We start from the raw sequence: 15,948 nt of genomic DNA on the forward strand, positions 1-15,948 counted from the left end.
GCGCTGGCTCCTGTCTCCTTGTGTGCGCAGGCTCCTGTCTCCTTGTGTGCGCAGGCTCCTGTCTCCTTGTGTGCGCAGGTTCCTGTCTCCTTGTGTGCGCTGGCTCCTGTCTCCTTGTGTGCGCAGGTTCCTGTCTCCTTGTGTGCGCAGGCTCCTGTCTCCTTGTGTGCGCAGGCTCCTGTCTCCTTGTGTGCGCAGGTTCCTGTCTCCTTGTGTGCGCAGGTTCCTGTCTCCTTGTGTGCGCAGGTTCCTGTCTCCTTGTGTGCGCAGGTTCCTGTCTCCTTGTGTGCGCAGGTTCCTGTCTCCTTGTGTGCGCAGGTTCCTGTCTCCTTGTGTGCGCAGGTTCCTGTGTCCTTGTGTGCGCAGGTTCCTGTCTCCTTGTGTGCGCAGGTTCCTGACTCCTTGTGTGCGCAGGTTCCTGTCTCCTTGTGTGCGCAGGTTCCTGTCTCCTTGTGTGCGCAGGCTCCTGTCTCCTTGTGTGCGCAGGTTCCTGTCTCCTTGTGTGCGCAGGTTCCTGTCTCCTTGTGTGCGCAGGTTCCTGAGTCCTTGTGTGCGCAGGTTCCTGTCTCCTTGTGTGCGCAGGTTCCTGACTCCTTGTGTGCGCAGGTTCCTGTCTCCTTGTGTGCGCTGGCTCCTGTCTCCTTGTGTGCGCAGGTTCCTGAATCCTTGTGTGCGCAGGTTCCTGTCTCCTTGTGTGCGCTGGTTCCTGTCTCCTTGTGTGCGCAGGTTCCTGTCTCCTTGTGTGCGCTGGCTCCTGTCTCCTTGTGTGCGCAGGCTCCTGTCTCCTTGTGTGCGCAGGTTCCTGTCTCCTTGTGTGCGCAGGCTCCTGTCTCCTTGTGTGCGCAGGTTCCTGTCTCCTTGTGTGCGCAGGTTCCTGTCTCCTTGTGTGCGCAGGTTCCTGTCTCCTTGTGTGCGCAGGTTCCTGTCTCCTTGTGTGCGCAGGTTCCTGTCTCCTTGTGTGCGCAGGTTCCTGAGTCCTTGTGTGCGCAGGTTCCTGTCTCCTTGTGTGCGCTGGCTCCTGTCTCCTTGTGTGCGCAGGTTCCTGTCTCCTTGTGTGCGCAGGTTCCTGTCTCCTTGTGTGCGCAGGCTCCTGTCTCCTTGTGTGCGCAGGTTCCTGAGTCCTTGTGTGCGCAGGTTCCTGTCTCCTTGTGTGCGCAGGTTCCTGTCTCCTTGTGTGCGCAGGCTTCTGTCTCCTTGTGTACGCAGGGTAATTTGGGATTCACACTGATTACACGGGCTGTGTTATGACTCGTAAAGGTAATTTATAAAAACACAAATGTGTAAAGCGGTAAATGCTCTTTTGTAAAGTCATGCGCCTGTTATAGTCTTGTACCAGTGCATGAACCTGTGGTCAGATTCCAGCATTTGCAGGAATAAAAGCCCCTGTAGGAGGAGTTGGACAATCCTAAGTGTGGATAAGTTGCACAATTGCACTTAATGTTTCATATTGATGGGATTATTTTGATGAGGTAAAGGGGCTAATTTAATTCATTAGAATAAACCAAGTAGAATATTAGGAGAAATGAATAATAATATTGAGACTGAAGAGTTTGGAGTTTAATATGATAATTTTCATTTTCCCACTATGCACCTCTTCAGTTTTATCTGCCCCACGCCAGGCGCCGAGTGTGAACGTGACCGACATGTAGCGACGGCAGCATTGGGTATCTGCGGATTTTGTGAAATTATCTTTAGTAATCCGAATTCACAAAAGTGAAAAATGTTGTTTAATATGGAATTCATGAAGGTGTTGCGGGTATTTTACGCCCTGGATCACATGCCCAGCAGCGGGTGTGGTGACGTATTTGACAGCTATTTTGCATCAAAACATTTTTAAATGTGGTGTAAAATTTTGCTAAAAAAAATTGCAGTTTGGGACGTTTTAAAAATTGAAAACTCACAAAACTATTTTGTTTATTTTATGTTAAAGTTGAAAACTACATTTGTGTGAATTCCGACCACAGGCACCATTCACAATTGGGCCAAATGTACCAGGTTGGTGTATTATTTTTGTCTTAGTTTTGCTCCTTTATTGGGGGTGTTTATGGTGGGGGCAGAATCTTCTGCTGGGACACTCGGGCTCCTCCTATCGTGCCCACCTGCATAAAGGAGATGTAGTTTTGCTGGATCAGATATTTATATGTCCCCTCAGACACAAGTGAGAGTAAACTGAGCACTGCTCATGGAGGATGGATATGAGATACAGTATAGCGGAACTTCCAGCCAGACACCCACTATCCCAGTAACGCAGGGGACAGAATGTGCATTTATATTCTGGGTAAATGATCCATACAGTACTAATGGAAGTCTCCTTTATACTGGTGACAAAATAGTGGCGCAGTACAACATCTGTCACGCACATCCTCCTTGGTATCAGACGTCTATTTTTATTTTACGTTTTGGAGAGATTGGTGAATTAGATCCTTTCAAGGGTGTTAGGGGAGAATTGGCTGCAGAGCTGGTATTGGACGTTACATTTCGTGCATGTTATACCAGAATACACAATTCTATGGCTTGTAAGGATACGTAATTCCAGTGCAGTAATATATAGAAATGTTATAAAGTGTCAGTCGGTAGGACATTGACGCCGCATTATTTCTGCCATATGTACGATCCAGCAGGCGGCCAGGAACGTGTTTGTAGAAGTAGAATATGGTCATACTGGTGAAATAGAGACGTGTGTGGTGTGTAAATGACCCCAACAGTGTATAAATGCCCTGGTCCCTGATTTTTTACAGTCACAAACATTAGTGACCCAGTGAGGAATGTTACACTTCCATAACGGTGTCCTGTGTGGTCTTCTAGGTAACAATCTGTGGCATGACGTGGACAACTACAGCCATTTCCACAGAACTTTCCATTTTACTTTAGTCTTATTTATTTGGCTGTTCTTGGTATATCATTTCTTTCTGCACCTGAGAGCCATTGATACTTCCCCCACGGTCACGTTGTGTTATATGGAATCACTTAGCGCAGCTGTATTTACTATGATTGTGTCAGTTTGTTCCCTGCATCACTCCAGAATCCAGATTACTGTTATTCTGGTTGTCACATTGTATTCTGCACTCACCTGAGAAGTACAGTGTCTGATATTGGTCCAGTGATTCTGAGGATATTGGTTCTGCTCTGCGGCGTCATCAGGACCATGTGATGTGCGGTCTGGTTATAGGTTACATGGTGGTGACAAGACGTCCGTACATCAGAGGGAAGCAGAACAATCTACACCCCCCCCCCCTCCACTGTGACAGATCACACAGGGACGCCAGTAACGGTGGTGGGTGACATTCCCTGTATCCGCCAATAATTATAGTTATGTTTACGTTGTGCGAGAGCCCCTTACGTGCAAAGGAATCCAGAACTTAATCGCCCTTACAGTAAAGAATCCTTCATATACTGAAACATTTCTGTATTATGTAGCAGTTTCCAGCTGCCACCAGAGCTATGTGATATGTGCACAGAATAATAATGTTTACTCTATAAGCCATATTTACTGACGTTCCACAGAGCCCCTTCCTGCGTCGCTCCTGCGCACACCTCATCCCATGACCTTCCCTATTTACCTTGTCATCTGCAGATATTCCGGCGTTGCTGGCTGGTACTGAGGAAATCTTCCAGTAAAGGTCCCTGGAGACTGGAAAAGTACCCCGACGAGAGGTCAGTCCTCCTGCGTACGTCCCCCAAGGTGAGAAGGAGCGTTATAACCTGTCTGTGTAGTACCAAATTGTCAGATATGTTACTATAAACCAATCCTGGTGTGTATAATAATCCATTGCGAGGGGGAATGGTCTCCGGGATCTCCAGACTATGACATGGAACATTGTACTAGGATGTCGCTCTTTGTGTCTCCTCAGGTGACGGAGATCAGTAATGTTAAGTGCATTATGCGGCTGCCTAAGGAGACTAAGAGACAAGCGGTGGCCATTATATTTTGCGATGACTTAGCCCGCACCTTTACCTGTGATTCAGGTGAGCTGCAAAGAAAACAAACCCTGAGCAGCATGTGGGATCCAGGACCTCTGTGTTCTCTCCAATGAACAGGTTTTTAGCGTTTACTATGGTGCAGAGCATTATGGGGGCTGCGTCTAGCTGCACAGTATCCTATAGTGGTCACTAGTTCCATCTTCTCTGTATCCTCAGAGCTGGAAGCAGAGGAGTGGTACAAGGTGCTGTCCATGGAGTGTCCAGGAAGCAGAGTCCATGACTGTAATCTGGGAGAACCAGATCTGCTGGCTCCGGGAGTGCAGAGTGAGCAGACCGGTAAGAAGTGCTGGGTACAATGTAGGGTATAATATTATGGACATTATAATGTATTTACTGGCACTGGTGGGTATAATGTGTTAGTAGTGCTGGATAATATGTTCTGGGCACTGATGGATTCCGTTTTGTTTGTAGCTTTAGATATAATATACCCACATTATCATCATCATCATCATTGCCCTGATTCATCTTGGAACGCAATGTGAACGCAATGCTCTGCTGTATAAGAACGCTCTGCTGTATAAGAACGCTCTGCTGTATAAGAACGCTCTGCCGTATAAGAACGCTCTGCCGTATAAGAATGCTCTGCTGTATAAGAATGCTCTGCTGTATAAGAATGCTCTGCCGTATAAGAACGCTCTGCTGTATAAGAACGCTCTGCTGTATAAGAACGCTCTGCTGTATAAGAATGCACTGCTGTATAAGAACGCTCTGCTGTATAAGAACGCTCTGCTGTATAAGAACGCTCTGCTGTATAAGAATGCTCTGCTGTATAAGAACGCTCTGCCGTATAAGAACGCTCTGCCGTATAAGAATGCTCTGCCGTATAAGAACGCTCTGCTGTATAAGAACGCTCTGCTGTATAAGAATGCTCTGCCGTATAAGAACGCTCTGCTGTATAAGAATGCTCTGCTGTATAAGAACGCTCTGCTGTATAAGAATGCTCTGCTGTATAAGAATGCTCTGCCGTATAAGAACGCTCTGCCGTATATCACATATGTGCAATAAAGTCCCAGCAGAACGCATGCAAAAAGAATAAATAAATAAATGAACTTATAATAATATGGGGCCAAATTCATTAGGGACCTTAACTTAAAAAACTTCTTATTTCAGTCTCCTGGACAAAACCATGTTACAATGCAAGGGGTGCAAATTAGTATTCTGTTTTGCACATAAGTTAAATACTGACTGTTTTTTCATGTAGCACACAAGGGGATAATATACTGGGCACTGCTGGGTACAATGCTGGCTCTGCTGGGTATAATATACTGGGCTCTGCTGGGTACAATGCTAGCTCTGCTGGGTATAATATACTGGGCGCTGCTGTGTACACTGTTGGCACTGCAGGGTATAATATACTGGGCGCTGCTGGGTATAATATACTGGGCTCTGCTGTGTACACTGTTGGCACTGCTGGTGATAATATACTGGGCGCTGCTGGGTACAATGTTGGCTCTGCTGTTTATAATATACTGGGCTCTGCTGGGGATAATATACTGGGCTCTGCTGGGTATAATATACTGGGCTCTGCTGGGTACAATGTTGGCACTGCTGGGTATAATATACTGGGCTCTGCTGGGTACAATGTTGGCACTGCTGGGTATAATGTAATGAGTACAGCAGTGTAATGATGGTGTTTCTGTGATATATAATATACTGGGGTCTGCTGGGGATAATATACTGGGGTCTGCTGGGTATAATATACTGGGCTCTGCTGGGTACAATGTTGGCACTGCTGGGTATAATATACTGGGCTCTGCTGGGTATAATGTTGGCACTGCTGGGTATAATATACTGGGCTCTGCTGGGTACAATGTTGGCACTGCTGGGTATAATATACCGGGGTCTGCTGGGTACAATGTTGGCTCTGCTGGGTATAATATACTGGGCTCTGCTGGGGATAATATACTGGGCTCTGCTGGGGATAATATACTGGGGTCTGCTGGGTATAATATACTGGGGTCTGCTGGGTACAATGTTGGCTCTGCTGGGTATAATATACCGGGGTCTGCTGGGTACAATGTTGGCTCTGCTGGGTATAATATACTGGGCTCTGCTGGGGATAATATACTGGGCTCTGCTGGGTATAATATACCGGGGTCTGCTGGGTACAATGTTGGCACTGCTGGGTATAATATACTGGGCTCTGCTGGGTATAATATACTGGGCTCTGCTGGGTACACTGTTGGCTCTGCTGGGTATAATATACTGGGCTCTGCTGTGTACACTGTTGGCTCTGCTGGGTATAATGTACTGGGCTCTGCTGGGTACAATGTTGGCTCTGCTTGGTATAATATACTGGGCTCTGCTGGGTACAATGTTGGCTCTGCTGGGTATAATATACTGGGCTCTGCTGGGTATAATATACTGGGCTCTGCTGGGTTCAATGTTGGCTCTGCTGGGTATAATATACCGGGGTCTGCTGGATACAATGTTGGCACTGCTGGGTATAATATACTGGGCTCTGCTGGGTATAATATACTGGGCACTGTTGGGTATAATATACTGGGCTCTGCTGGGTACAATGTTGGCTCTGCTGGGTATAATATACTGGGCACTGCTGGGTATAATATACTGGGCTCTGCTGGGTACAATGTTGGCACTGCTGGGTATAATATACTGGGCTCTGCTGGGTACAATGTTGGCACTGCTGGGTATAATATACTGGGCTCTGCTGGGTACAATGTTGGCACTGCTGGGTATAATATACTGGGCTCTGCTGGGTACAATGTTGGCTCTGCTGGGTATAATATACCGGGGTCTGCTGGGTACAATGTTGGCTCTGCTGGGTATAATATACTGGGCTCTGCTGGGTATAATGTACTGGGCTCTGCTGGGTACAATGTTGGCTCTGCTTGCTATAATATACTGGGCTCTGCTGGGTACAATGTTGGCTCTGCTGGGTATAATATACTGGGCTCTGCTGGGTTCAATGTTGGCTCTGCTGGGTATAATATACCGGGGTCTGCTGGATACAATGTTGGCACTGCTGGGTATAATATACTGGGCTCTGCTGGGTATAATATACTGGGCACTGTTGGGTATAATATACTGGGCTCTGCTGGGTACAATGTTGGCTCTGCTGGGTATAATATACTGGGCACTGCTGGGTATAATATACTGGGCTCTGCTGGGTACAATGTTGGCACTGCTGGGTATAATATACTGGGCTCTGCTGTGTACACTGTTGGCTCTGCTGGGTATAATGTACTGGGCTCTGCTGGGTACAATGTTGGCTCTGCTTGCTATAATATACTGGGCTCTGCTGGGTACAATGTTGGCTCTGCTGGGTATAATATACTGGGCTCTGCTGGGTTCAATGTTGGCTCTGCTGGGTATAATATACCGGGGTCTGCTGGATACAATGTTGGCACTGCTGGGTATAATATACTGGGCTCTGCTGGGTATAATATACTGGGCACTGTTGGGTATAATATACTGGGCTCTGCTGGGTACAATGTTGGCTCTGCTGGGTATAATATACTGGGCACTGCTGGGTATAATATACTGGGCTCTGCTGGGTACAATGTTGGCACTGCTGGGTATAATATACTGGGCTCTGCTGGGTACAATGTTGGCACTGCTGGGTATAATATACTGGGCTCTGCTGGGTATAATATACTGGGCTCTGCTGGGGATAATATACTGGGCTCTGCTGTGTACACTGTTGGCTCTGCTGGGTATAATGTACTGGGCTCTGCTGGGTACAATGTTGACACTGCTGGGTATAATATACTGGGCTTTGCTGTGTACACTGTTGGCTCTGCTGGGTATAATGTACTGGGCTCTGCTGGGTACAATGTTGGCTCTGCTTGGTATAATATATTGGGCTCTGCTTGGTACAATGTTGGCACTGCTGGGTATATTATACTGGGCTCTGCTGGGTACAATATTGGCTCTGCTGGGTATAATATACTGGGCTCTGCTGGGTACAATGTTGGCACTGCTGGGTATAATATACTGGGCTCTGCTGGGTACAATGTTGGCACTGCTGGGTATAATATACTGGGCTCTGCTGGGTACAATGTTGGCACTGCTGGGTATAATATACTGGGCTCTGCTGGGTATAATATACTGGGCTCTGCTGGGGATAATATACTGAGGTCTGCTGGGGATAATATACTGGGGTCTGCTGGGTACAATGTTGGCTCTGCTGGGTATAATATACCGGGGTCTGCTGGGTACAATGTTGGCTCTGCTGGGTATAATATACTGGGCTCTGCTGGGTATAATATACCGGGGTCTGCTGGGTACAATGTTGGCACTGCTGGGTATAATATACTGGGGTCTGCTGGGTATAATATACTGGGGTCTGCTGGGTACAATGTTGGCTCTGCTGGGTATAATATACTGGGCACTGCTGGGTATAATATACTGGGCTCTGCTGGGTACAGTGTTGGCACTGCTGGGTATAATATACTGGGCTCTGCTGGGTACAATGTTGGCACTGCTGGGTATAATATACTGGGGTCTGCTGGGTACAATGTTGGCTCTGCTGGGTATAATATACTGGGCTCTGCTGGGGATAATATACTGGGCTCTGCTGGAGATAATATACTGGGGTCTGCTGGGTATAATATACTGGGGTCTGCTGGGTACAATGTTGGCTCTGCTGGGTATAATATACCGGGGTCTGCTGGGTACAATGTTGGCTCTGCTGGGTATAATATACTGGGCTCTGCTGGGGATAATATACTGGGCTCTGCTGGGTATAATATACCGGGGTCTGCTGGGTACAATGTTGGCACTGCTGGGTATAATATACCGGGGTCTGCTGGGTACAATGTTGGCACTGCTGGGTATAATGTACCGGGGTCTGCTGGGTACAATGTTGGCACTGCTGGGTATAATATACTGGGCTTTGCTGTGTACACTGTTGGCTCGGCTGGGAATAATGTACTGGGCTCTGCTGGGTACAATGTTGGCTCTGCTTGGTATAATATATTGGCCCCTGCTGGGTACAATGTTGGCACTGCTGGGTATAATATACTGGGCTCTGCTGGGTACAATATTGGCTCTGCTGGGTATAATATACTGGGCTCTGCTGGGTTCAATGTTGGCTCTGCTGGGTATAATATACCGGGGTCTGCTGGGTACAATGTTGGCACTGCTGGGTATAATATACTGGGCTCTGCTGGGTATAATATACTGGGCTCTGCTGGGTATAATATACCGGGGTCTGCTGGGTACAATGTTGGCACTGCTGGGTATAATATACTGGGCTCTGCTGGGTATAATATACTGGGCTCTGCTGGGTACAATGTTGGCTCTGCTGGGTATAATATACTGGGCACTGCTGGGTATAATATACTGGGCTCTGCTGGGTACAATGTTGGCACTGCTGGGTATAATATACTGGGCTCTGCTGGGTACAATGTTGGCACTGCTGGGTATAATATACTGGGCTCTGCTGGGTATAATATACTGGGCTCTGCTGGGGATAATATACTGGGGTCTGCTGGGTACAATGTTGGCTCTGCTGGGCATAATATACCGAGGTCTGCTGGGTACAATGTTGGCTCTGCTGGGTATAATATACTGGGCTCTGCTGGGTATAATATACCGGGGTCTGCTGGGTACAATGTTGGCACTGCTGGGTATAATATACTGGGGTCTGCTGGGTATAATATACTGGGGTCTGCTGGGTACAATGTTGGCTCTGCTGGGTATAATATACTGGGCACTGATGGGTATAATATACTGGGCTCTGCTGGGTACAGTGTTGGCACTGCTGGGTATAATATACTGGGCACTGCTGGGTATAATATACCGGGGTCTGCTGGGTACAATGTTGGCACTGCTGGGTATAATATACTGGGGTCTGCTGGGTACAATGTTGGCTCTGCTGGGTATAATATACTGGGCTCTGCTGGAGATAATATACTGGGGTCTGCTGGGTATAATATACTGGGGTCTGCTGGGTACAATGTTGGCTCTGCTGGGTATAATATACCGGGGTCTGCTGGGTACAATGTTGGCTCTGCTGGGTATAATATACTGGGCTCTGCTGGGGATAATATACTGGGCTCTGCTGGGTATAATATACCGGGGTCTACTGGGTACAATGTTGGCACTGCTGGGTATAATATACCGGGATCTGCTGGGTACAATGTTGGCACTGCTGGGTATAATGTACCGGGGTCTGCTGGGTACAATGTTGGCACTGCTGGGTATAATATACTGGGCTCTGCTGGGTATAATATACCGGGGTCTGCTGGGTACAATGTTGGCACTGCTGGGTATAATATACCGGGGTCTGCTGGGTACAATGTTGGCACTGCTGGGTATAATATACTGGGCTCTGCTGGGTATAATATACTGGGCACTGTTGGGTATAATATACTGGGCTCTGCTGGGTACAATGTTGGCTCTGCTGGGTATAATATACTGGGCACTGCTGGGTATAATATACTGGGCTCTGCTGGGTACAATGTTGGCTCTGCTGGGTATAATATACTGGGCACTGCTGGGTATAATATACTGGGCTCTGCTGGGTACAATGTTGGCACTGCTGGGTATAATATACTGGGCTCTGCTGGGTACAATGTTGGCACTGCTGGGTATAATATACTGGGCTCTGCTGGGTATAATATACTGGGCTCTGCTGGGTATAATATACCGGGGTCTGCTGGGTACAATGTTGGCACTGCTGGGTATAATATACTGGGGTCTGCTGGGTATAATATACTGGGGTCTGCTGGGTACAATGTTGGCTCTGCTGGGTATAATATACTGGGCACTGCTGGGTATAATATACTGGGCTCTGCTGGGTACAGTGTTGGCACTGCTGGGTATAATATACTGGGCACTGCTGGGTATAATATACCGGGGTCTGCTGGGTACAATGTTGGCACTGCTGGGTATAATATACTGGGGTCTGCTGGGTACAATGTTGGCTCTGCTGGGTATAATATACTGGGCTCTGCTGGAGATAATATACTGGGGTCTGCTGGGTATAATATACTGGGGTCTGCTGGGTACAATGTTGGCTCTGCTGGGTATAATATACCGGGGTCTGCTGGGTACAATGTTGGCTCTGCTGGGTATAATATACTGGGCTCTGCTGGGGATAATATACTGGGCTCTGCTGGGTATAATATACCGGGGTCTGCTGGGTACAATGTTGGCACTGCTGGGTATAATATACCGGGATCTGCTGGGTACAATGTTGGCACTGCTGGGTATAATGTACCGGGGTCTGCTGGGTACAATGTTGACACTGCTGGGTATAATATACTGTGCTCTGCTGGGTATAATATACCGGGGTCTGCTGGGTACAATGTTGGCACTGCTGGGTATAATATATCGGGGTCTGCTGGGTACAATGTTGGCACTGCTGGGTATAATATACTGGGCTCTGCTGGGTATAATATACTGGGCACTGTTGGGTATAATATACTGGGCTCTGCTGGGTACAATGTTGGCTCTGCTGGGTATAATATACTGGGCACTGCTGGGTATAATATACTGGGCTCTGCTGGGTACAATGTTGGCACTGCTGGGTATAATATACTGGGCTCTGCTGGGTACAATGTTGGCTCTGCTGGGTATAATATACTGGGCACTGCTGGGTATAATATACTGGGCTCTGCTGGGTACAATGTTGGCACTGCTGGGTATAATATACTGGGCTCTGCTGGGTACAATGTTGGCACTGCTGGGTATAATATACTGGGCTCTGCTGGGGATAATATACTGGGGTCTGCTGGGTACAATGTTGGCTCTGCTGGGTATAATATACCGGGGTCTGCTGGGTACAATGTTGGCTCTGCTGGGTATAATATACTGGGCTCTGCTGGGTATAATATACCGGGGTCTGCTGGGTATAATATACCGGGGTCTGCTGGGTACAATGTTGGCACTGCTGGGTATAATATACTGGGGTCTGCTGGGTATAATATACTGGGGTCTGCTGGGTACAATGTTGGCTCTGCTGGGTATAATATACTGGGCTCTGCTGGGTACAGTGTTGGCACTGCTGGGTATAATATACTGGGCTCTGCTGGGTACAATGTTGGCTCTGCTGGGTATAATATACTGGGCACTGCTGGGTATAATATACTGGGCTCTGCTGGGTACAGTGTTGGCACTGCTGGGTATAATATACTGGGGTCTGCTGGGTACAATGTTGGCTCTGCTGGGTATAATATACTGGGCTCTGCTGGGGATAATATACTGGGCTCTGCTGGAGATAATATACTGGGGTCTGCTGGGTATAATATACTGGGGTCTGCTGGGTACAATGTTGGCTCTGCTGGGTATAATATACTGGGCACTGCTGGGTATAATATACTGGGCTCTGCTGGGTACAATGTTGGCACTGCTGGGTATAATATACTGGGGTCTGCTGGGTACAATGTTGGCTCTGCTGGGTATAATATACTGGGCTCTGCTGGGGATAATATACTGGGCTCTGCTGGAGATAATATACTGGGGTCTGCTGGGTATAATATACTGGGGTCTGCTGGGTACAATGTTGGCTCTGCTGGGTATAATATACCGGGGTCTGCTGGGAACAATGTTGGCTCTGCTGGGTATAATATACTGGGCTCTGCTGGGGATAATATACTGGGCTCTGCTGGGTATAATATACCGGGGTCTGCTGGGTACAATGTTGGCACTGCTTGGTATAATATACCGGGGTCTGCTGGGTACAATGTTGGCACTGCTGGGTATAATGTACCGGGGTCTGCTGGGTACAATGTTGGCACTGCTGGGTATAATATACTGGGCTTTGCTGTGTACACTGTTGGCTCTGCTGGGTACAATGTTGGCTCTGCTTGGTATAATATATTGGGCTCTGCTGGGTACAATGTTGGCACTGCTGGGTATAATATACTGGGCTCTGCTGGGTACAATATTGGCTCTGCTGGGTATAATATACTGGGCTCTGCTGGGTTCAATGTTGGCTCTGCTGGGTATAATATACCGGGGTCTGCTGGGTACAATGTTGGCACTGCTGGGTATAATATACTGGGCTCTGCTGGGTATAATATACCGGGGTCTGCTGGGTACAATGTTGGCTCTGCTGGGTATAATATACTGGGCACTGCTGGGTATAATATACTGGGCTCTGCTGGGTACAATGTTGGCACTGCTGGGTATAATATACTGGGCTCTGCTGGGTACAATGTTGGCACTGCTGGGTATAATATACTGGGCTCTGCTGGGTATAATATACTGGGCTCTGCTGGGGATAATATACTGGGGTCTGCTGGGTACAATGTTGGCTCTGCTGGGTATAATATACCGGGGTCTGCTGGGTACAATGTTGGCTCTGCTGGGTATAATATACTGGGCTCTGCTGGGTATAATATACCGGGGTCTGCTGGGTACAATGTTGGCACTGCTGGGTATAATATACTGGGGTCTGCTGGGTATAATATACTGGGGTCTGCTGGGTACAATGTTGGCTCTGCTGGGTATAATATACTGGGCACTGCTGGGTATAATATACTGGGCTCTGCTGGGTACAGTGTTGGCACTGCTGGGTATAATATACTGGGCTCTGCTGGGTACAATGTTGGCACTGCTGGGTATAATATACTGGGGTCTGCTAGGTACAATGTTGGCTCTGCTGGGTATAATATACTGGGCTCTGCTGGGGATAATATACTGGGCTCTGCTGGAGATAATATACTGGGGTCTGCTGGGTATAATATACTGGGGTCTGCTGGGTACAATGTTGGCTCTGCTGGGTATAATATACTGGGGTCTGCTGGGTACAATGTTGGCTCTGCTGGGTATAATATACTGGGCTCTGCTGGGGATAATATACCGGGGTCTGCTGGGTACAATGTTGGCACTGCTGGGTATAATATACCGGGGTCTGCTGGGTACAATGTTGGCACTGCTGGGTATAATGTACCGGGGTCTGCTGGGTACAGTGTTGGCACTGCTGGGTATAATATACTGGGCTCTGCTGGGTATAATATACCGGGGTCTGCTGGGTACAATGTTGGCACTGCTGGGTATAATATACCGGGGTCTGCTGGGTACAATGTTGGCACTGCTGGGTATAATATACTGGGCTCTGCTGGGTATAATATACTGGGCTCTGCTGGGTACAATGTTGGCTCTGCTGGGTATAATATACTGGGCTCTGCTGGGTATAATATACTGGGCTCTGCTGGGTACAATGTTGGCACTGCTGGGTATAATATACTGGGCTCTGCTGGGTATAATATACTGGGCTCGGCTGGGGATAATATACTGGGGTCTGCTGGGTACAATGTTGGCTCTGCTGGGTATAATATACCGGGGTCTGCTGGGTACAATGTTGGCTCTGCTGGGTATAATATACTGGGCTCTGCTGGGGATAATATACTGGGCTCTGCTGGGTATAATATACCGGGATCTGCTAAGTACAATGTTGGCACTGCTGGGTATAATATACTGGGGTCTGCTGGGTATAATATACTGGGGTCTGCTGGGTACAATGTTGGCTCTGCTGGGTATAATATACTGGGCACTGCTGGGTATAATATACTGGGCTCTGCTGGGTACAGTGTTGGCACTGCTGGGTATAATATACTGGGGTCTGTTGGGTACAATGTTGGCTCTGCTGGGTATAATATGCTGGGCTCTGCTGGGTACAATGTTGGCACTGCTGGGTATAATATACTGGGCACTGCTGGGTATAATATACCGGGGTCTGCTGGGTACAATGTTGGCTCTGCTGGGTATAATATACTGGGCACTGCTGGGTATAATATACTGGGCTCTGCTGGGTACAATGTTGGCACTGCTGGGTATAATATACTGGGCTCTGCTGGGTACAATGTTGGCACTGCTGGGTATAATATACTGGGGTCTGCTAGGTACAATGTTGGCTCTGCTGGGTATAATATACTGGGCTCTGCTGGGGATAATATACTGGGCTCTGCTGGAGATAATATACTGGGGTCTGCTGGGTATAATATACTGGGGTCTGCTGGGTACAATGTTGGCTCTGCTGGGTATAATATACTGGGGTCTGCTGGGTACAATGTTGGCTCTGCTGGGTATAATATACTGGGCTCTGCTGGGGATAATATACCGGGGTCTGCTGGGTACAATGTTGGCACTGCTGGGTATAATATACCGGGGTCTGCTGGGTACAATGTTGGCACTGCTGGGTATAATGTACCGGGGTCTGCTGGGTACAGTGTTGGCACTGCTGGGTATAATATACTGGGCTCTGCTGGGTATAATATACCGGGGTCTGCTGGGTACAATGTTGGCACTGCTGGGTATAATATACCGGGGTCTGCTGGGTACAATGTTGGCACTGCTGGGTATAATATACTGGGCTCTGCTGGGTATAATATACTGGGCTCTGCTGGGTACAATGTTGGCTCTGCTGGGTATAATATACTGGGCTCTGCTGGGTATAATATACTGGGCTCTGCTGGGTACAATGTTGGCACTGCTGGGTATAATATACTGGGCTCTGCTGGGTATAATATACTGGGCTCGGCTGGGGATAATATACTGGGGTCTGCTGGGTACAATGTTGGCTCTGCTGGGTATAATATACCGGGGTCTGCTGGGTACAATGTTGGCTCTGCTGGGTATAATATACTGGGCTCTGCTGGGGATAATATACTGGGCTCTGCTGGGTATAATATACCGGGATCTGCTAAGTACAATGTTGGCACTGCTGGGTATAATATACTGGGGTCTGCTGGGTATAATATACTGGGGTCTGCTGGGTACAATGTTGGCTCTGCTGGGTATAATATACTGGGCACTGCTGGGTATAATATACTGGGCTCTGCTGGGTACAGTGTTGGCACTGCTGGGTATAATATACTGGGGTCTGTTGGGTACAATGTTGGCTCTGCTGGGTATAATATGCTGGGCTCTGCTGGGTACAATGTTGGCACTGCTGGGTATAATATACTGGGCACTGCTGGGTATAATATACCGGGGTCTGCTGGGTACAATGTTGGCTCTGCTGGGTATAATATACTGGGCACTGCTGGGTAT

The 15,948-nt window shown here is 48.0% G+C and overlaps 1 protein-coding gene across 1 annotated transcript in view; it reads left to right on the forward strand.

The window, feature by feature from the left end:
• The window catches only part of DOK4 (docking protein 4), a 39,393-nt gene that overhangs the window by 17,013 nt on the left and 6,432 nt on the right, over positions 1-15,948 (forward strand). The window contains exons 2-4 of the mRNA XM_075189452.1: positions 3,575-3,682; positions 3,852-3,966; positions 4,138-4,257. Coding sequence (XP_075045553.1) covers positions 3,575-3,682; positions 3,852-3,966; positions 4,138-4,257 — 343 coding nt within the window. The remainder of the gene's footprint in view (positions 1-3,574; positions 3,683-3,851; positions 3,967-4,137; positions 4,258-15,948) is intronic.

Source organism: Mixophyes fleayi, chromosome 10, assembly GCF_038048845.1.
Source record: "Mixophyes fleayi isolate aMixFle1 chromosome 10, aMixFle1.hap1, whole genome shotgun sequence".
In the NCBI taxonomy this organism is placed as follows: Eukaryota; Metazoa; Chordata; class Amphibia; order Anura; family Limnodynastidae; genus Mixophyes; species Mixophyes fleayi.